General features: G+C 39.8%; 1 protein-coding gene across 1 annotated transcript; it reads left to right on the forward strand.

The window, feature by feature from the left end:
• Nucleotides 1-3,796: 3,796 nt before the first annotated feature.
• Nucleotides 3,797-21,843, forward strand: LOC6047304 (trithorax group protein osa). The gene is made up of 2 exons (XM_038264803.1): nt 3,797-4,113; nt 15,337-21,843. Exons 1-2 carry the CDS (start codon nt 4,111-4,113, stop codon nt 19,657-19,659), a joined length of 4,326 nt encoding a protein of 1,441 aa, XP_038120731.1. The 5' UTR covers nt 3,797-4,110; the 3' UTR covers nt 19,660-21,843.

Genomic DNA, 21,843 nt, shown 5'->3' on the forward strand with positions numbered 1-21,843 from the left:
AACTCCAACTCCAACTCCAACTCCAACTCCAACTCCAACTCCAACTCCAACTCCAACTCCAACTCCAACTCCAACTCCAACTCCAACTCCAACTCCAACTCCAACTCCAACTCCAACTCCAACTCCAACTCCAACTCCAACTCAAACCAACTCCAACTCCAACTCCAACTCCAACTCCAACTCCAACTCCAACTCCAACTCCAACTCCAGCTCCAACTCCAGCTCCAACTCCAACTCCAACTCCAACTCCAACTCCAACTCCAACTCCAACTCCAACTCCAACTCCAACTCCAACTCCAACTCCAACTCCAACTCCAACTCCAACTCCAACTCCAACTCCAACTCCAACTCCAACTCCAACTCCAACTCCAACTCCAACTCCAACTCCAACTCCAACTCCAACTCTGATTCCGGCTCAGGCTTTCAGCTCTAACCGACTCCAACTCCGGTCTACCAACTCTACCTTTCAACAAATGGTTGGCTCCGACTCCGACTCCACATATTTTTAAATGTTTCGAAAGTTAGTTAACTATTAACTATTAGGATTGAGCATGAGCATGAGCATGGTTGACTGCCAATGAGCTGCTACTCCGTTATTGACGGATCAGCTGAAGTTAAACAATGAATCAAAAATGATCAGTGGGAGCCAACCATCCGTTCACTGTTTAACCTCTGAAGATCCCTACTTTATTAGTCAATACCGGCGCCCTCCCAAGAAGCCTGCAGTTCAACGAAAGGGAGGAATGTTAGTCCGATAGTTGAAGTTGCAGACTCATCAAGCACATAGTTTTTCGCTACATACTTGTTGATACCGCTTGAGACCGTTGAATCCACAGCATCTCCTTCAAGCATCACGTGATTATTTTTTTTTGGTTAGTAGGATAAGGTATTGGCTTTTCGATGCCTCCCGAGCTACGACGCTATGGGGAGGACTTTCATAACAGACCCGTCGGCGAGCCTTCCGAGCAACGATGCTATGGGAAGGTCTTTCTGGTTAACACACAAAATCACACAGTTATTTTGCTCCACTATTAACTCGACGATCCAAATTGTCAGTGCGTCTTTCGATCATTATATAGAAATAGCTTTTTCACCGCAAAAAAAAAACCTTATTCGAAAAATTTAAACACAGTCCACCCGACGCCGTGCCTTCCGATCAACGATGATATAGGAAGGGCTTTGAAAATCACAAAACATCACTTTTCACTCCGAATATTTTTTACGACCACGCGCTCCCTTTGCCAATTATGCACTCACTCGAACAGCGACACAAAAGAGAGGTAAATAACACGAAAAAACAGGACTGCGCGTCCACACAGGCACCGCACTCTTAACTATTAACTATTAGGATTATTTAAAAACTCTCTTAGTAAAAAAAACAACTGAAAAAAAGTTTCTAGTTTTACAAAATTTATATGTTATTGAAACAGAAATAAAAAATCTCCAGTTTTGAAGGCATTTTCAGAAGAACAGTGTTGTAAGGTAATTTTGAATTATTTACTAAACCTCAAATTTTAATTTCATTTATTAGAAGCTAATGAACTTAAATATTGAATTATTATTTTTTGAATTAATCATTAAAAGAAAGCTGCATTGATTTAACTGATAAATTCAATTTGCTTAATTTTAGGCTGACATTAATAAGAAGCACAGTGTCTATCAAAGTCACCTTGGTTTTTATAATAACAATTTTATTAGCGAATCTATTATTTTAAAGCTCTATTGATTTTTTAAAAGAAATACATGGACATCAAGCCATGGCTGAAGAAGATTATTATGACAAATCAATGTATTTAAATAATTCTTCGTAGAAAGGACGCTTAAGGTGTCATTTTAAAATATCCGTGACTTTGAAAATATTTTAGCTAGGAATTTTTAATTTATTTTAATTTGAAATTTTTTCTTAAATCTTGAGATTTGTTCAGCGATAATTTCCAACAATATCAAAATAGTTTGTATCGTGATAATCGAACATATTCAATGATTATTTCAAAATTAGTTTAATATTTTTTGAATTTTTTTGTCAGTTTCAAATATTTTAAGCGCAACACTTTGATTTTTCGTACCGTCAACTGGGGTGAATCGGGACTACAGTCTGAATAGGGACAGCACGTTTTAGAGCACTTAAAAACTTAAAGTTTTGGAAATGAATGAATACATTTTGTTGCTCTGAATCTGGTCTAACCGAAACCATGTGGGTAATTCTCTACCAAATCACACGAAATCGGGAAAAAATAAACCAAAAATTTTGTTCAAAATGAAAAAAATACCCTTCTTGGTAAATGAAGATTCGAAAAGTCCTACATTAAATTTCACTTAAAATGACATGTTCCGAAATTTTGTACAAACGAGTAACGGAAAATGGCAGAGTTTAAAAAATATGTTGTTTTTTGATGAAAAATATGGGTTTCGGAATTTTAAGTAAACCATCAAATCGGACGTACAATTTTACATAAAAGTCTCTTTGACACAAAATTTCTATCTCATAACCGCTTCAGGCTGCATATTATTGAAAAACACCTCTTTTTTCGCATGTTCAAAAATGAAAGGGGTCGTACCGCCCCTCCGTCAAGAGAAATCAAAAAACGGATCTCGGATTCATGATCAGGGACAAAGTTTCAAGCAAATCGATGAGGGGTCGGGCAACTTTTCCCAACTCGTGTGGGTTGGTAGAGAATATCCCATTAATATTTATTTGAAAAAAAAAACACATTTTTTTCAAAAAGTCATAACTTGACCGAGCCACGTAGTTGAGAATGAAACTGCCACTGAATCCGCTTTGTAAATGCCGGCCCCGATACTCTTCAAGGGTGTTCCCCTCAGGAACTGGGAAAGATTTACTTTTTTTATAACTTGGCGGCATTTTTTCTAAAGTAACGGGTTTTGTCCCCTAAAACATAAAAATAATTCAATAATTAAAACATACGGATTTTGCGAAGTTGTTTTTTTTTGCGAAAAAAAATTAATTCAAAAATCGACCAAAAATCCGTCAAATGCGATGAAAAGTAATTTTTAAAGTTAATTGATATAAATAATCTTAAATTTATTACTCAACAGAAACTTTATAAAACTACTAATTTATGTGAGTTATTTCATTTTATTACGAAATGTTTAGCTTTGTAGCAAATTTAAATCGAATGATCCTTGCTAAAATTTCCTAAAATCTATGTTGACCTCCTCGACAACATGCTTGACACATTACTAGTTAGTGCGTGACTAAATTTACGCAACCACATTTCGTCCTTGCTTCAAGAATCAACTCTTCAGCAACCACTCCAACCATATCTCGAGAAAGGGCTTCGCCAACATTGTTTCCAATCTTCACCCACATCCAGCGTACCTGCAGTGGGTCGCATCCATCCGCCGTTTGCGAAGAGTTCGTCAAATTATGCATGTTCACTGTATTGCGAATTTAGGCGTTTGTTGACAAAAATGGCCGTTGCCAGCACGCGCGCACTCTCAAATGTTACCAACTGACATTTACGTGACCCGCGTCGCGAGACCAAAGAAATTCTTCAGATTATTCTGAAAACCTTTCAGTGACAATCTCACGACAACTCCCGAAATCAAGTTGCGCGCGTTACGCCGCGAAACTTTTCTCGAAATTTTGAAGCGCCCGCCCGCGTCCGACCACGCTCTGAGAAGCACGTGGTGGCACAGAAGATCTTCTCTCAACAGCTCGGCTCAGCTCAGCTGTAGATGCCGGGAGGATGCCCCTTCTTCTGCGGGCACCTTCTATAGTATATAAGTAACGTCGATTGATGGATCCTAAACTTCATTCGCCGTAATTGTTTGATCGAGTTGAGATCGGTCTCTCGCGAAGCTCTCTGAACGGGCTTGCGTACGTATACGCGGTAGAACAATTCTTGGGAAGTTCCTGGACATCACTTTTACTGGAGTAGAACAAGGACTTGGTGTTTTGGAAGTGTGAAGAGTGCGTTATAGTGTTACCGAGGGGTGTTACGGTGAAGATCTTGGATTATCCTCAAGTGACTAAGGACTGTTTGGAGAGGACATTGTGGTGGTGAACCCAAAGGTCGAACCAGTTGACTTGGTGGTGCTTAGTGGTGGCTTCCTTCTTGGCGTGTGAACTCCGCGGCTTGACGCGCAATGGTGAGTGCCGTTGATCCCAATTGATCTGAACTCGTGGGTCCGTGTGAAGGTGGTGAATAATGGAGATCACTTTAGCGCAAAAAAAAAAAAAAAAAACTCTCCTTCGCAAATGTGCATACGATACCGTTATTTTTTGTGACCTGCTGCAGTTATGCTGCAGAGAGCAACTCCACGTTACGTAACGATCATCGGAGACTGACTGATCTCTATGATCTATCTCTCCCAACCTGGTCACAAATGACCCGCGTGCCGCGGAAGAACTGGGGCCTGAGAAAGTCCCACCGAAGCTGTGCGTGAACGACCATGTCGGGGAGGGGACGGCTATGGCCAACCAGCTATGACGTTCCCTGGGACCCCGGAGTCGGGAAGATACCCACCAGACCCATTATGCGGTGGTGATCGTGTGTCGTGTTGTGGTGTTGCCAGAAGTTGGCCACAGATCGGCGCGGGGAGGCCTGCAAATTTTTAGCCACTTTGGAATTATGTCATCGCGCGGTTGAAGACGTCTCGGCCGTTGAGAGGTTGAGGTTTGTCGCGTCGGCGGTGGTGTCTTCTGCCGCAGTGATGACCTTTTGCAGCGTTGCATTATGCTGCGCTGTGCGGTGTGATGTGGTGATAGTGCGGAGGATACCTCCTCCTGTCGTTTATCTGGTTGCAGAGATTGGGCTGTTTGAAGAAGATGCTCGTTACGGGAACACATGGGATGCTGAGTGTTTGTGACATTAGGGTGGTTCGTGGTCGTGTTAATATGGAGAGAACGAACTATTTATTGATTCAAGTGCAACTTTGTATATATTTGGACTCAAAAAACGCAAAGTTTCAAAAAAGGTGAAAAGTATTCTAATTGACAAGGAAAATGAATGTTTGACAAATACTTGACAAATACCTTAATACAACCGTGCAACAAAAACAATTAAAATGATGATCACTTACGATGGAGCAACTGGATATTTATAAATCTGTTGATCATCAGATAGACTGTTTATAAAACTATGTTTATAAAACTTGCAATGTTGGATTTGTGGAAGTTTTTAGGTTTTTAATTATCACTTCGAGTGGAAAACTGTAGGTAGTGTGGTTTTAAAAAACTATGGAAATTAAAATTAAATTCTAGAGTGTTTTTAAAAGTCCAATCAATAATTTATTTATTCTTTTCTTTGTTGTTTTTGAAACCGTCTTGAGTAAGGAGTATTCAAAAACACCCAAAGAAAATAAAAAAATATATAATGGACCTTTAGAAAAACTTCAGAGTTGTTCCGCATTCAATTCAATTTATCTCGTTTTCAACATTTTCGAAATTGTTATCCTTTTTATAAGAATTATTTCACAATTGTGTAGCTTTTATTTCTGAATCGAAATATGCTTGTGAGGGCAAAGGTAACGGTTAAAGCCTAAGTGCCTAAATTAATTTTATTAAAATGTCCGTTTTTTTAGAGTCAGTTTATGTTTTGCTGTATAAAGTATTTAATCTTCAAAAAATTTGATAGTGTTTTTTGGGTCAGAGTCTAAGGAGGTATTTTTTTTGAAAAGCAGAAAATTTCTTGATGGTTTTATTTTTTAACATATCGAACCAATATTTTCCAAAATATCGCGAGTTGAAGATTGGGAGCTTATTAGGTGACACAACATAATTTAATAGGCTGTATCTCAACATCCAGCAGTTCGATCAACAAGGTCAAAACATGACAATAGTAGGACATTGATTTTCAAATTGTTTTTTTTTCAAAGGTTTTTTTGCATGAAGTATTTTTGAATAAAAAAATATTTTTCGAATTACACGCATTTAACTAAAATTCGATTTACTTCACAGAAAAAAAATAAATAGAGTCATATTCTACTTCAAATTTTATTTTGCATTTAAAAAGTATGTTTGAAATTTTTTTCGGCATTTATTTTCCTTTTTTAAATTTCTTTTTTTTCAAAAGTGCATGATTTCGGTACCCGATTCTGCACCACCTTTAACGTAGAGTTGAAAATGCTTTTTTGAGCTCCTTTAAAATATATCAATAAACACTTTAAGTGTTTAAAAGACTTATAGAACATGTGTTTCTCCGTGGGCATGTTTTGCTGAAAAGTCCTAATAAAAACATACAACTTTGCCGAAAAAGCCAAATCGATCAGAAAATCCCTTCTCAAAATACAGATTTTCAAAGGTTCACAAATTGCATAGTGCCCCCGGTGTATTTTTTCGAGACTTCAAAGATAAAAAAATCGATATGTCTGATTTCTGGCACCGTGAAAGAAGGGCTTGCTCCCGACATTTTGCGGGGTATACCGAAATATTTCGTCGAGGGGTCTAGAGCAACTTTTTTTTGAAGATCATTTTTCGATTTTATGGGATATTTGTTCAAAAAACTCACAGAAAATAGGTGCATTCATGTTGATATCACTCAAATTTCTTATTAATATGCCTTGGGGACACTAACGAACTATATTTGACCAATATTTGACCTCCAATAACAAAATTCGAACCAAATTTACCAGATTTCTAGCTTTCTTCGAAATTACCCCAAAATCCAAGCTGGAAACCCCGATACGACCGAAAGTAAATCTTTTCTTTGTACAATTTGTCATGAAATTACAGCAACACATTGCCCAGATACAAATTTGAGCATTAAACAATGCAAAACATAGATTATTTATTTAATAAGCTGTTTATTAGCCAAAAGGTTCCGAAAATTATTTTTTCAATCCTCTGCCACATTACACAATTACATTTTAAAACATTTTAGAATCAATCACATTGTAGAAAACAGTTTTCTGAACAAGTTCCATTAAAAAGGATCAGTTTTGGTTCAATATAAGCAGAGATATGCCCAATTTCCTGAAATAAATAGTGCCTTTCTCCAAAATTTCTTAATTTATTTACCTTTCACTTGATGGGCACTGCCTACTAAGTTTTGTAATGAATGCTATAGAATAATTTTCATGAATTTCATCAAAACTTGTTATAATTTCTATTTTTTAGTAAAATATTATCATCATAAACAATATCTTAGTAGGCAGTGCCCATCATGTGAAAGGTAATTAAATTAAGAAATTTTGGAGAAAGGCACTATTTATTTCAGGAAATTGGGCATATCTCAGCTTATATTGAACCAAAACTGAAACATTTTATGGAACTTGTTCAGAAAACTATTTTCTACAATGTGATTGATTTTAAAATGTTTAAAAATGAAATAGTGTGATGTGGCAGAGGATTGAAAGCTTATTTATTTAATAATCTATATTTTGCATTGTTTAATACTCAAATTCGTATCCGGGCAATATTTTGCTGTATTTTCATTACAAATTGTACAAAGAAAAGATTTATTTTCGGTCGTATCGGGGTTTCAAGCTTGGATTTTAGAGTAATTTCAAAGAATATTAGAAATCTGGTAAATTTGGTTCGATTTTTTTTTATTGGAGGTCAAATATTGGTCAAATGTAGTTGGTTAGAGTTTCCAAGGCATATTAATAAGAAGGTTGAGTGATATCAACATGAATGCACCTATTTTCTGTGACTTATTTGAACAAATATCCCATAAAATCGAAAAATAATCTTCAAAAAAAAAAGTTACTCTAGACCCCCCGATGAAATATTTCGGTATACCCCGCAAAATGTCGGGAAAGAGCCAAGGGTTTTTGTTAATTTGATTTGGCTAACCGCGGTGGATTTTCTTGAAATAATTCGAACTGTCAAAAATTCCCCAAAGCATCTACCGGTGGATATTTTTCTACCACAGATTTTTTTTTGCGATCAATGTGGTAGATGCTTTGGTGGATTTTTGACAGTTCGAATTATTTCAAGAAAATCCACCGCGGTTAACCAAATCAAATTAATAAAAGCCCTCCATTCTTTCACGGTGCCAAATATCAGACATACCGATTTTTTTTATCATTAGCTTGTTCTAAAAAACACACCGTGTGCCTCTTATGCAAAATGCAACTAGGTTTCGTTTTGTTCTGATCGACATTTTTAGCTTTTTTCCCTAAGTAGTCCAATCCACCAGATGAAAATATTCAGTTCATCTTACACCGAATGTTTACATTTGAGAGATTTGCATATTAAATAAAAAAGATAGATTTTGTCATTTCATTGTTCGAAAGTAGAACGTAGATTAATTTTTACATCACGACAAAAATATTACTTTTCTGTGTCTCAAAACTATGACCAAAAGACAATAAAGAGCAATCTTTTGTGATTATGACAAAGTTTGTACCTTTGAAATTTGATGAAAATAACATAATAAATCAAGTGAGTTTTATGTATTATTATTGCTCTTTTTTAATGTTGAAAGCTTTAACTAGAATTAAGTTTGCTAGGTAATTTATGTTACAATACCTGATTAAAATTCAAATAAAGCCATGAACACAAACTGAAACGTGATCCACCCTAATGTCCCTTTGGAACAAAACTTCAGAAAGTGCACACAATTTGCGGTTTTCCCTCCTTCAAACTCGTCGTCATCTACTTAGGAACACCATTTTTGGGCAAAACGCCCCCGCAGTCTCATTTGTCCCTGTGCAGTTTTTGGTGTGAAATGAGGTTAGACTGGGAGAGAGGAGAGCTAGCGGTTCAAAGCTTAATGAACAGTGGACAATAAATCAAAAATTGTTGCAGCGCTGCTTGCAGTCACAGCGCGTGGTAGCTAATTAAGTGTGGAATGTTCGAAACGCTTGATGAAATGTCACGTTTTGTGGTGCGCGGGAGTTTTTTGGTTTGGGATTGACTATCGCATATTTTTTTTTCTGCCTAGCATTGCGAATTCTTGCGCAAAAGTGCGAGATTAAAGCTGGCTTTTTTTTGGTGCGAAATTGACAAGTGAATTTGATGGCGTGACTTGATTGAGCAGGTTATTTTTGGGTCGAGTGATGTTTTGAAAAGTTGAAATTTTGCCTGTGAGAAATTTTTTAGCATGAAAAATTGATTATTTGTACACTATTGCAGCATTTTGAACAAGCATAACAAAGTGAATGATTTTTGGGTTGAAATGTTTTTTACATAATATGTTTTCCACAAGACTGCTATATTCTAATTCTTAACATGGTTTAATGTTGTTTATTCTTTATTTCTGGCAGTTTTGACCTATGCGTTCAATCGTTGCTTAAATAAATGGGTTAATGGATCCAATAATTATTTTCTTGGTCATATTCCAAGAATATACTCTTCTCAACACAACATCAAAAAAAAAAAAAAAAATAGATGAAAGTCTCTAGTCAAATTTTTAGTAAGTCTATATGTGCCATGAATATTCGGAATCCTTTATTTTGATCTCATCTTGACTTGTTTCAAGTAAGTTCAAATGTATGTAGAGCAATTTTTGGAGTTTTAATTGTAATTATTATTCATCATTTTCATAAATTGGTCAATAATAAAATGTGAGTAATTTAATACTGACATTTTATGTAAAATATTTGAACATGCTTAATACTTAAAAAAAATAATTTTCATGTTTTGATAACTGAACATTTAAGATATCTGGAGTTTTTTTTTGAAAAGGACCAATAAACCAAATTTTCAGTTTTTGCTTTTTGGGTGTTTTTCAATACCCCTGACTCAGGGCGGTTCTAAAAACACCCAAAAAGCAAAAACTGGAAATTTGGTTTATTGGACCTTTTAAAAAAAAACTCCAGATATACACGTCAGTTTTCAAATTGGAGTATATTGTTATAAAATGCATGTTTCAAGCAAACTGAAAACCATCAAAGTTTGCTTGTTTTGAAAACTCTTTTAACTTATTATGCTCGTTCGTAGAAAACTAACGGTATAGAGGAGAAAAACAACTCGCGACAAAATTTTGAGGCTAGGAATTTTGACAGGTATGATTTTCATAAAGTATTCGCCTCCTTTTCTCTCCCACAGAAAACCTGGGAACGAGGTAGCTGTCAAACTAGGTCAAAATGTTAAAGTCACTCACAAAATGAACTTTGAGTGATTTGAGTTCATTTCTGACGTCACGATTTTTTCCTCTATAGACGTGACGTCAGAAAGTCACTCACAAAATGAACTTTGAGTGATTTGAGTTCATTTCTGACGTCACGATTTTTTCCTCTATAGAGGAAAAAATCGTGACGTCAGAAATGAACTCTATAGAGGAAAAAATCGTGACGTCAGAAATGAACTCAAATCACTCAAAGTTCATTTTGTGAGTGACTTTAACATTTTGGCCTAGTTTGACAGCTACCTCGTTCCCAGGTTTTCTGTGGGAGAGAAAAGGAGGCGAATACTTTATGAAAATCATACCTGTCAAAATTCCTAGCCTCAAAATTTTGTCGCGAGTTGCTTTTCTCCTCTATAGCAAACATGAGTGAAATGTGTTTGTAAAATATTGTTTTCTTAGTTCTTCAAATTTGAATGAAGATGGCAGGAAAGACATTTCTTTGAAAACAGAAATGCAAAATAAAAGTGACAGACATTTTTTTATGGAAATATTTTTTTTTGTTTTCGCTCTTGAGCATTGTCCTTGTTTGCATCAATGTCTATAAGCGTATTTATTATTTTTGAGTTGATAAAGTTTGCCACAAAATTTGCCTTGCGTTTCTTTTTGCTTGGCATTTTTGTCCATGGGAAATATATGCAAACATCGACACTTTAAACAACACTTTAATACAATTTTGTTTTGAAAATGTGTAATAGAAGTCCTTAGAAAAAGAAATCGAGCACTGTAACATGGGGCTACATATAGCTCACGATTGAATATTTCAACAGCAACTGAGATATGACAATTTGAAGATTACAAATCCAGATTGGCTCATATTGGGGGAAAACAAGTGCATGACCAAAAACTTTTAGAAAAAAATATTTGTAATGGTGAATTTAAACATTATTAGAATGTTTTCTTTAATTAAAATTATACTCTTTACGACGGTCACTTAAATTATTATTTAATGATGTCAACTAGGAAATTGAAATTGATCTAGTTTTACGCAAATGAGAGAAATTTAAAGATTATTTTATTATGTTTTTGGACCTCATTAAAATGCTCGTTTTACACCACTTCATTTTGTCGTAGATCGCTCATATTTGGCATGGGTGCATCTCATTTATAGACGAACAAACGTTGAAAGTTTCGTCCAAATCAAAACACCTCGATGCGACCTCCAGAACAAACGGAGCAAAATCTACAAAAACTGCCTGTTCAATTTACATTTGACTGTAAATATTTCAGTCTGTTTCCATAACTTAACGAGTAAACTGATATTTTTCGGGATTATAACTGCAGTAGGGGAGAGTGGGGAGACTTGATCCCCGGGGACACTTGATCCCAAGCCTGTATCTCGTCAGCATGTGGGTAAAACAATTAGCTTTGTTCTAGAAAGTTGTGCGAAATTGACTAAAACTCATTGTAGAAAACAAAGAAAAAAATAAAAAAATGTTTGGAATGAGTTACACACATTTTTCTAAGAAGTGCTGCTAAAAACTTCCAACAGATCTTTTTTCTTTGTTTTGATATGTATAGAAAACACTCAAAAAAAATTCAAAAAAATATTTTTTATACATGAATTGTTTGATAAACATATCAACTCCAAAACCCTTACGCATTTGACGTTAAATTTATCGTCATACTATTTTTACAATCAATTGTTTAAAAAAGTGCGTTAAGGGAGACTTGATCCCTGCATTTTTACAGTCACTGGAATCAGCCTCAAGATTAAATAATTTGGCTGGGTTTTCGTTCATAGTTTCCTTTGGTATAGTTGTACATAACTAACTGCAGTTTGAACCATTTTTCAAAAGTTTTGTAAACAAAAATTACCAGCTTTTGTAAACATGCTCAATTTTGGTCTAAAAAAGAAAATTTTAAGTTTTTAAATATTTTACATGCTAAACTTGTTATATTTTGAACACAAACGTACAGGTTTAATGTGAAATTGCTGTATCTTATAGAAAATTAAAAGTTTGGATGAATTAGAAACTTTTGCTTAAGATTTTTTCAAAATGTTGAAAGGGGGATCAAATTACCCCCAACATTTTGAAAATGCCGGTTTGAAATATTTTTTTAAAAGGCTTGGCATTATTCGAAGAGTTTATCTGATGAAATACCCTTATCAGCCAAACATAGTTGAATGTTTAAGCTTTCAATTCATGCAAAAAGATCATAGTTTTGTCAGAAATTGACAGAGTTATGTGTGATACAAAAAAGGGGATCAAGTCTCCCCACTCTCCCCTATATTCTATAAAATGCAAATTAACAAATTAACAGTCATTTTTCGCTAATTATTCGGCAGTTGACTCATAATTTGCCGAGACTCGACATTTATTTCTGCCGAGCGATATGTTGTTCTGGTTTTGGGCAGATTTCTGCCGAAGTTCGGCAAAAAAATCTGAGTGTGTAACATTTTATAGGTTACTGACAGACCTTTCTAAAACGAGTTCAAAATATCGATGATAATAATAACTATTCTTTTGACACTAAATCATAGTTGGACTAAGTTTGTTCCATATCAACATTAAGGGGTTCTACTACGTGGGGAAAATGAGAACAGTAAGCACTTTTAGTAATATTTTCAGAAAATGTATCCAGATTTTTAAGCGAAGACGACGTTACGAATGGTGCACGCCCAAAATGGCAAAATCACGCAGTGGTACCAACATTACAAAAAAGTGTGCCATGGCATGACAACCACACACATTTTTTTCTCATGTTAGTACCACTGTGCGATTTTGACATTTTGGGCGTGCACCATTCTTAACGCCATTTTCACTTGAAAATCTGGAACTCTCACGTCAATTATGTATGTAGAGTATATAGAGCAAGGTTCTTGGCGACTTCCTTGATACCTTTCTTTAAGGAAGTCGCCAAGAACCTCGCAGTGAACTCGGCGTTGTCCACAGTTGTTTTGTTTGATGTTTAATTATTTTTAGATTTAATTTCAAAATGTAGATTCCCGGACCTAACTTGGTCTCAGCACCTAAATGAACCTAATAAAAATAAGTTTGTGAGGAAAAAAAAAATAGAGCAAGACTTCAATAAAAATATTGAAAGGACTATATATATTTTCTGTTATTTGTTGTAGTCATCAGCATTTTGCTCCAACAAATTCTAAACCGATCTTATTCGCAACAATTACAGGTTTACGTTTTTTTTATCAAAGCACTCTCTAATGAGAATCTCTTGAGACCTTCTCAGAAAATGTCAATGCGTCGTCTAAAGTACTTTCATGGTGTTGTGCAGAGCCAAAAGTGCAAGATAATAAACTTATTGCTTGAAGGGGTACAGATACTTCAAAATCTGTTTCAAGCCCATTGCATCTCCATCCAGCTGAAGATTCTCGTTCAGAACTAGCAGCAAGTTGTTGACACCAGTTTGAAGTATAGTGCTTCTCCATCACGTCATGAGGGTTGTTGAATCGAACTGCACTTTTGCTACTTTGTGCTAAATCGTTTCAACTGCTTCTGATTAAGGCTCTTCGATTGATTGCGTGACAATCGTGTTCATATCTTCACACTCACCAAATGAGTATAAAGCGAGCTTACACAATCTAAAAGTGGAGGGCTCGAACCGTCACGATTGCCGCCAAAATCTCGCGCGCTGCTTTGACAGCCCCTTTCTCGCTGGGATCATTATCGTGTGGATCGCGCGTGCCATCCGCTAAATTAATTACAATCAAATTTTAAAACCTGGCGGCGGTTCTGACGTTGGTTCGCACAAACCCCGAGCCCACTCCTTCAAACGAGGGCATGCCCTTGCCAAAAGCAGCTGGCCAGATGAGGTGATAACCATCTCCCTCAAATGCCTCGGTCCACTCTCTTAGTTGCTTGCACCACCCCGTGTTTTAGACGAGGGGGGTTCAAAAAACAAAACGATCACTCAAATATCGTCAGCCCAGGTACCTCTGCCTTGAATGTTATGCTGTGCGGTGCATTTCTCTGGGAGCTGTAAAGTTTTGCGCCAAAAATAAATGTCTTTTTTGTCGAAAACATAGATGTTCTGCAAACACTTTCAAATCATCAAAGCCATGGGAAGCCGAATAAATTTATTTTAATTTTCTCTTTTTGGTCTCAAATATTTTTGTTTCATAAATTTGATGATCTGTACATATGTAATTTATTTGATTATTTGCATCTAATTTAAATTCTTAACATTCAATATAGGTATTGATCCCGAAATGCTTACTTATAATCAATCTCATTTATGCAGTTCTTTTAATAATTTATTCAATAACAAAGAATTCATTGAATCAATTGGACTTAAAATCAAGATTCTCAAACCTAGTTGATGTAATAAAAAAGTTGAAATGAATTGTTTGTATACATTAAAATCTGGAAACCTTATGGGACACACCTTTCTCATATTTCAAAAAATATTCAGGCTTGATGAAAACTACCTTCTTATTTTAAACACATGCTGAAACCAGATAAAGTAGCTTAAAAATGTTTGAATTTACAAAAAACAGCAGCTTTCAAATGTTTTTTTTTTGTGTTTTTGAATATCCTTGACTCGAGGCGGTTTAAAAAAATACCCAAAATGAAAAAAAAATCTTTATTAGACCTTTTAAAAAATTACAATGATAAACTCTTAAAATGACTCTCAAAAAAAAAAAAAAAAAGTTTCTCTTTCATATTAAAAGGAGTTGCATGTTTAAGAATTCCTATATTTTGCTTTGGATAAAAATGGATAACGATAAAACCGGAAACGGAAAACATTTCCTGGGGAATTCAGTCAATAATAAAGGATAAGGAAAATAATGTCCACCATGCCAGAGAATCACTTTATGCTGCAAAGTTGCATACCACCGGGTACCTTCTTGCACTTTGGCAGAGTTTTCTTCGCGATTTTTTCGCGACTTTGCCTCGGGAGGGCACCGTCCACCGGTCCGACCACCATCAGCGTCCGTCAATCTTTCTCCCAGGCGAAATGCATAATGGCAATGTTGGCCGTACGACCGTTGTTGGGAGTTTTATGTCTAGTTACTCTTCAGAAGCGCACCTCACAGGGTCTCCGCGGTTGCTCGAATCGAAAATGATCATTAATTGAAGCCCACACTTCACACCGCCCCGGTGGACCGTGGTGGTTGGAAATTACTTCTTGATCGGTGGCCGGTCGGTGAAGGGGAGATCGGTGGCCGAACTATCTCATGGGAAAACCGTTCATCAATTGTACGGTTTGGTGTGACCCAGAAGATGCACATCGGCTTAGTCAAGAGTGGTGGCCACGGGAGTTTAGTTTTAGTTTTATGGCTGAGGTTAAAGTTCTCGCTTGATAATTTGAGCTTTGTTGCTTCTTGGTCTAATTCCAGATGTTGAAACTGCTGATAGCGGCCTGCCTGGTGACGCACGGGTTAGGCCGACCCGACGTTTCACACATTTTGAGGCAGAAGCAAACTCGGCAGCAGAGGAACGACAGATCGTTTCATCCACTGGACTACCTGGCAAAGTTGGGGAACAGCACGGAGATAGAGGCACGAAAGGCTTCCGACAAGGAGTTTGATGTGTTCAATTACCTTACCGCGTTCAACGGAACTGAGATCAATGCCCTTGATGCCAGGTCACCCACGACGCAACGGAAGAAGGACCCAGCGGTAGGAAATCGGGTTGGTAACGGTAATAGAACCTTTAGGAACTCGAAACCATCTCCGTTCAAAAGAAACACAGCAGAACAAGGTTACACTTATGAAAAGCCAGCAGTCCCACTGCCCATTAAACCAGTGGATCCATTCGATTTTCCGTTTAATCCGGATGCCAACTTGATCAAACCAGTATCAACGCAAGCTCCGGAATACCTACCTCCTTTCGAGCAAGGACCTGAATCAGTAACTCCTAGCTCTCAACGCCCATCCAGTACGGAAGCCTCTTACAAATATCCAACTCCTCAAACACAACAAACTGGGATTCCAGTATCAGTCGTCCAAGATTCCCAAACTACCTCAACCCAACGGCCAACTCAACGTCCACAAGAATCAACGCAACGTCCTTCTCAGCAACCGGAAGGTCCTTACGGCTCGAGCGAACCATCTCCAAGTTCATTCGGAACAACCCAACGACCTGCTTCGATCTCTGATGGTCCATACGGTGGATCAACCCTTCGACCATCACAACAACCTGACGGATCAACGCCACAACCAGCCAACGAGCGTGAAGACATCTACGGATCGACGCCAGACAGCTATGCTCCACAAGGTTCTTCAACAATTGCACCATATACTAATGACTCTTACCAACCACAAGGATCAACTCAAAGACCTAGCGATAGCGACAATCAAGAAAAACCACAAGACAGCTACGCCCCTCAAGGATCTACGACCACGGCATCGCCATCTTCTCAGGACTCTTACCAACCACAGGGATCAACTCAGGGACCTATTGACAGTGGGACTGAAGGACGACCTCAAGACAGTTACGGACCACAGAGCTCCACTGCCTCGCCAGTACCATCATCAACCCTAGAAGACTTCAGACCAACCGGAACTACCGACTTTAATGGCTACCCACAAGTGTCCAGCTTGAGCCCAATCAGTCAAGCACAGGACGTTCAGCCAACGACTGAGGACGGAACCAATGGGTACTCTCAAGGACCTTCTAGTACTTCTCAGGGCCCTTCGTCTGCTTCCAGCACTTACAGACCTTCCCCAAGTTCGACAAATGTTCCGGAGGGTCAGTTAACAACAAAGCCGAACATTGACCAGGAAGATCAGAATGCACCGATTCTACCTCCAAATTTGAACGAAGTGATCGGAGAACCCGTTGACATCAATGAGCTTGCAACCACAACTCCAAGCTCCACGACGACTCGGAAACCCAACGGATCTTTCCTTCCACCAAAGCCACTGCCAGAACTAGTCGTTCCCCGTGAACCGAGCACTTCATCGCGCCCTGAACAATATCCAACTACAGCATCATCAACTGCAGCATCCTCTCCCGTCCCAACCAGTGGATTCGTAGCATCAACCTCCGCTCCGGAATATCTGCCACCTGATGAGTCGCCGGATTCTACTACTCCTTTGCAACAACAACCCGACGCACCTTACGGCTCATCGACTCAACAACCCCAAGGACCATCTTCGCAGCAACCCCAGGGCGCCTACGGCTCAACCCAAAAACCGTCTCCAATTTCCCAGCAACCTGAGGGCCCATACGGATCCAGCGAACCACCAGCGAGCTCGGTCGGAACCGAAGAACCATATGGCGGATCAACCCTGCGACCATCTCAACAACCGGAAGACTCGTACGGCTCAACCCAAGGACCTTTCCAAACCACTCCACAGCCGGAGAGTGAACGAGAGAATTCATACGGATCGACTCAAGGTCCATATACATCGCGACCAGAAACGCAGCGTCCATCTCAGGGTTCCGAGGACACCTACGGATCGACTCAGCGACCATACGGTGATCAAACCGTCTCAACGCAATCACCGTTCTCGACCGATGAATCTAGCACACCATACGGAGTCGATGGAACCAGCACCGTTGCGGGTCAGGAAACAACAACCTTCGGTGGGTATACAAACGGAGTTCAAGAAACGACTACTGCATCTTCGTTCAGTACAGGACAGGATTCCACCACAACTGCTGGATATTCAGGATTCAGCCAAGAAACAACTACCGGAGCATACACGAGTGCTAGTCAGCAAACAACAACTGGTGGATATCCAGGATTCAGCGAGCAATCGACTACTTTCAGCGGATATCCTGAAGCATCTTCCACACCAGATTCATCTTCTGCTACCGGATCCCCGACAAATTCAGCTGGGTCTACGTTTGCGCCAGAATCTTCAACCTATGAACCATTCGATAGCCAGCCCGGTCAATCGTCGTCGGTCAGACCAAACAACGAGCCACTGTACTCGACACCTTCTACCACCGGTCAGCAGCCTGCTGGAATGGCTGTTTCCACATCGGCTCCTGAATATCTTCCTCCGGATGCTGGCGACTCTAGCAACCAGTACCGACCATCGGATGCTAGCTCGATAGCTCCTCCGGCACCAACATCGGATTCGTATCAACCAGAACAACCAGGCAGCCGTCCAAGCAACACGACCAGTCAGCAGTATCCGCAATCCGGACCTGGAGGTCAACAAGTTCCGAATTCAGCCAATCAGCAGTATCCGCAGTCTGGACCTGGAGAACAGCAACCGAATCGGCCAAGCGCACCGTCCGACAACGAAGTTGGTCAGCAGTATCCACAGTCTGGTCCAAGTGGTCAACAAGGCGCCGATTATGAACCCGGACAACCACAGGGCAACCAGCAGTACCCACAGTCCGGACCGGGACATCAGCAAAATCAAGACTACAGACCAGAACAACCAAGCCGACCAAGCATACCATCCGACAACCAGGTAAGTCAGCAGTACCCACAGACTGGACCAAATGGTCAACAAGGTTCTGATTATGAGCCTGGACAACCACAATCCGGACCTGGTCAGCAGCCAACCCAGGGTTATCAACCAGAGCAGCCGAGTCGACCAAGTGCGCCCTCGGATAACCAGGTCAATCAGCAGTACCCTCAATCCGGACCAGAGCAACAGCAAAACCAGGACTACCGACCTGAACAACCAAGCCGACCAAGCGCTCCATCCGATAACCAGGTCCATCAACAGTACCCGCAATCTGGACCAACGGGTCAACAAGGCTCGGATTACGAACCTGGACAACCACAGGATAATCAGCAGTACCCACAATCTGGACCTGGACAGCAGTCAAATCAGGGCTACCAACCAGAGCAACCAACTCGACCGAGCGCACCCTCAGATAACCAAGTAAGTCAGCAATACCCTCAATCCGGGCCCGGGCAACAGCAAAATCAAGACTACCCAAGCCGACCAAGCGCACCTTCCGACAACCAGATAGGCCAACAGTACCCTCAGTCCGGACCAACGGGTCAACAAGGTGCAGATTATGAACCTGGACAACCACAGGGTAACCAACAGTACCCACAAACCGGACTTGGACAACAGCAAAACCAGAGTTACCGACCAGAACAACCGAGCAGACCAAGTGCGCCCTCAGATAACCAGGTCAATCAGCAATACCCTCAGTCTGGACCAGGTCAACAGCAAAATCAAGACTACCGACCTGAACAACCCAGTGGACCAAGCGCCCCTTCCAACAACCAGTACCCACAATCCGGACCATCGGGTCAACAGGGTCCAGATTATGAGCCCGGACAACCACAAGACAATCAGCAAAATCCACAATCTGGACCTGGCCAGCAGTCAAGCCGACCAGACGCCGATAACCAAATCAGCCAGCAGTACCCACAATCGGGACCAAACGACAGTCAGAGTTCACAGCCAGGATCGCCATACCCGTCGCAATCCCCACCGGAAGATATGACCATCGCAGCCGACATCAACAACGAGTTCGGACCAAACAACGGATATCTGCCGCCTTATCCAGTAGACAACGCCGGCCTCCGGATCGTCGTGGAAGACAACGCACCGCGGTCCGAGTCGGAAGCGGAGGAGTCCGCGCTGCAGCCACGTGTGGCCTCGGCTGCCCCGGCTGACGGGTACAACTACAAGGTTCCAGAGGACAAACTACCTCCGACGATAGTGGTTCCCTCGCATACGCTCGATGACCAGGGCTACCATTACATGATTCCTAACGTACCTTTCCTCTCGTAGGGGGTCGGTAATACCTTGGGTAGATCTAGGTCGGTAAGCACTAACCACTAACTCAAGACTCGTAGTAGAGACGCAGCATGGTTTTGAAATCTTGTTAAGTTTTCGCACATTGGTTCGTACTTTTGACAGGTCGTGTCCAGTGTTGCCAGTTCTTGGATCCCTTTTGACGAGGGGTGACTCAAACGTTAAATCATATTCCGTGAATCGTCTTTAATGTTAGTCTCCGTCCCAATTTCCATTCATTAGCTTATAAAACGCATTTATACGCAAAATCTTTCATTTTTCTACCAAAGTTTGGATGCCACAGCAAAGAAAAAGGAAAAGAGAACGCGACTTCATCGAGACCGACGGCGACGACGACGACGACCAACTTAGACCGACTGACCAAGTTAGCGCCACATAATTTATTTATTTTGTTTTCATCGCCAATATTTTTCCAGCCATTTTTTCCCATGACTTGATCGCGGCGGGGGTTGCGCGGGTGTAGTGTTGCCAGCGTTGGGGGAGGGTGAATCCACAAAACTATCTCTAAGTACTTCCACTTATGTAACACAACTGCACTTCAACAATCTTGAAACAATCGATTTCGGCGGCAATTTCAGCGCTGGATATTGCAATATCTAGCTTCTGTGGCTAAAGTTGTGGCAGTTTAGTTTGGTTAGGGGCAAGACGATCGAACTGCACGATCGTCAACCCCAGAATGGCACTCTCGACGACGGCTTCCAAGATCTGGTTATTCTGGCTGATCTTTGCGCAACGGGGAATGGGATAAAGAAAGAGTGAGAGCTCCGACGAATCGCGTGAACATTATGGTTATGTTTAAAAGTATTATGAATCCGTTAGGAGCCCGATTAGTGGATGGTCCCGCCTGGGAGGTTAGGTAGAGTGCGGTGTGTTGGATGGAAGATTTTGTGGTGAAAAAGTATTCTTGAATTTCTACTCTTACGCTTTTGGCTTTAAAATCACTTGGTTTATAATGTTTAAATCACTTTCAAAAATCTGCTGTGATAAATGTAACAACGAATTTATTTCAACTTCTTTTAGGTTAGGTATTTAGTTGTTTAATATGGCACCATCAATTACAAAGCTGCACGAACGAAGTTGTAATACAGTGCTGATATTGATCTGCAGTTTTGTATTGTTTAACTCAAATCATGTTCATTTTTTTACTTTCATGCTTCAGCAAACCAAAAAAGTAAGAAACATACTAACAGTGGAATCATTTTTTTGAACATAGTTTAACCATTCATTAGTATCTATTTGGATCAAAATTTCTAAGGTTAACATAGGTAATATAAGAGTTTTACAAAAAATAGATTACCTGATTTTTCTTGGAACAAAATATAAATAAATAATTGCAAATCTTTCCAGTAAAACAAGATTCAAAAATTGTTGTTTTTTGATGATTAAAACCAAACTATTTTTCCATCCTTTCTTTAAATTTATCTTAAATCTCCCAAAACAACATTTTCATCCGACCTGCCGCGTTTTCCGTCCAAGTCGCCACACTAAACCTGCTGGCCAAGAGTTTGCTTTCTTCTACTACACAGGGGCCTCGTGGTACCATCATCTCTCTTCGTGAGAGAGCGACCCCAACCGACCAGCTTGTCTACGAGTCTAACTCCCTAAGACCCTTGATCTGGAGGCCATCAGCACCAACCGCTCCATGCAACAGCTACAAGAAAACACTTTTCACGACTTGGTCCGTGTAGTTATTCGTGTTTACAGGCTTGTAAATAATTATATCGATTAAGTCGTCGTTTATAACACTCATAACAGAGTTTGCCTTTTTTGCCATTTCTGAATGTTTGTTTTTCGTGAGACTACCTTGCGTCATCAAACGAACGCACCATACAAGCCGTTTTCAGCGCGACTGCGACCGTATCTTCATCAGTCCTAAATATGGACCATCACTAAAGTGGCCACTGGTCACCGCCACCCACCCACGCATCACGCCGCGCAGATTGCAACCCAAAAGATGCACTTGGCTTCAAGTGACACGTGAAATGAAGAAGTCATTCCCTAACTTTAAAAACGCGCCATCAAATCATCATCCTAACCTCAAAACAATCCTATAAACGTGTATAAACACGCACGCACACATTTTTAACGAGCGATTATTTAAAAGAAGTGAAGAAGTTAAAATGAAGATGTTAAGTGAAACAGAGGGTAGAAATATACTTC

This window comes from Culex quinquefasciatus, chromosome 3, assembly GCF_015732765.1.
Source record: "Culex quinquefasciatus strain JHB chromosome 3, VPISU_Cqui_1.0_pri_paternal, whole genome shotgun sequence".
Classification (NCBI taxonomy): Eukaryota; Metazoa; Arthropoda; class Insecta; order Diptera; family Culicidae; genus Culex; species Culex quinquefasciatus.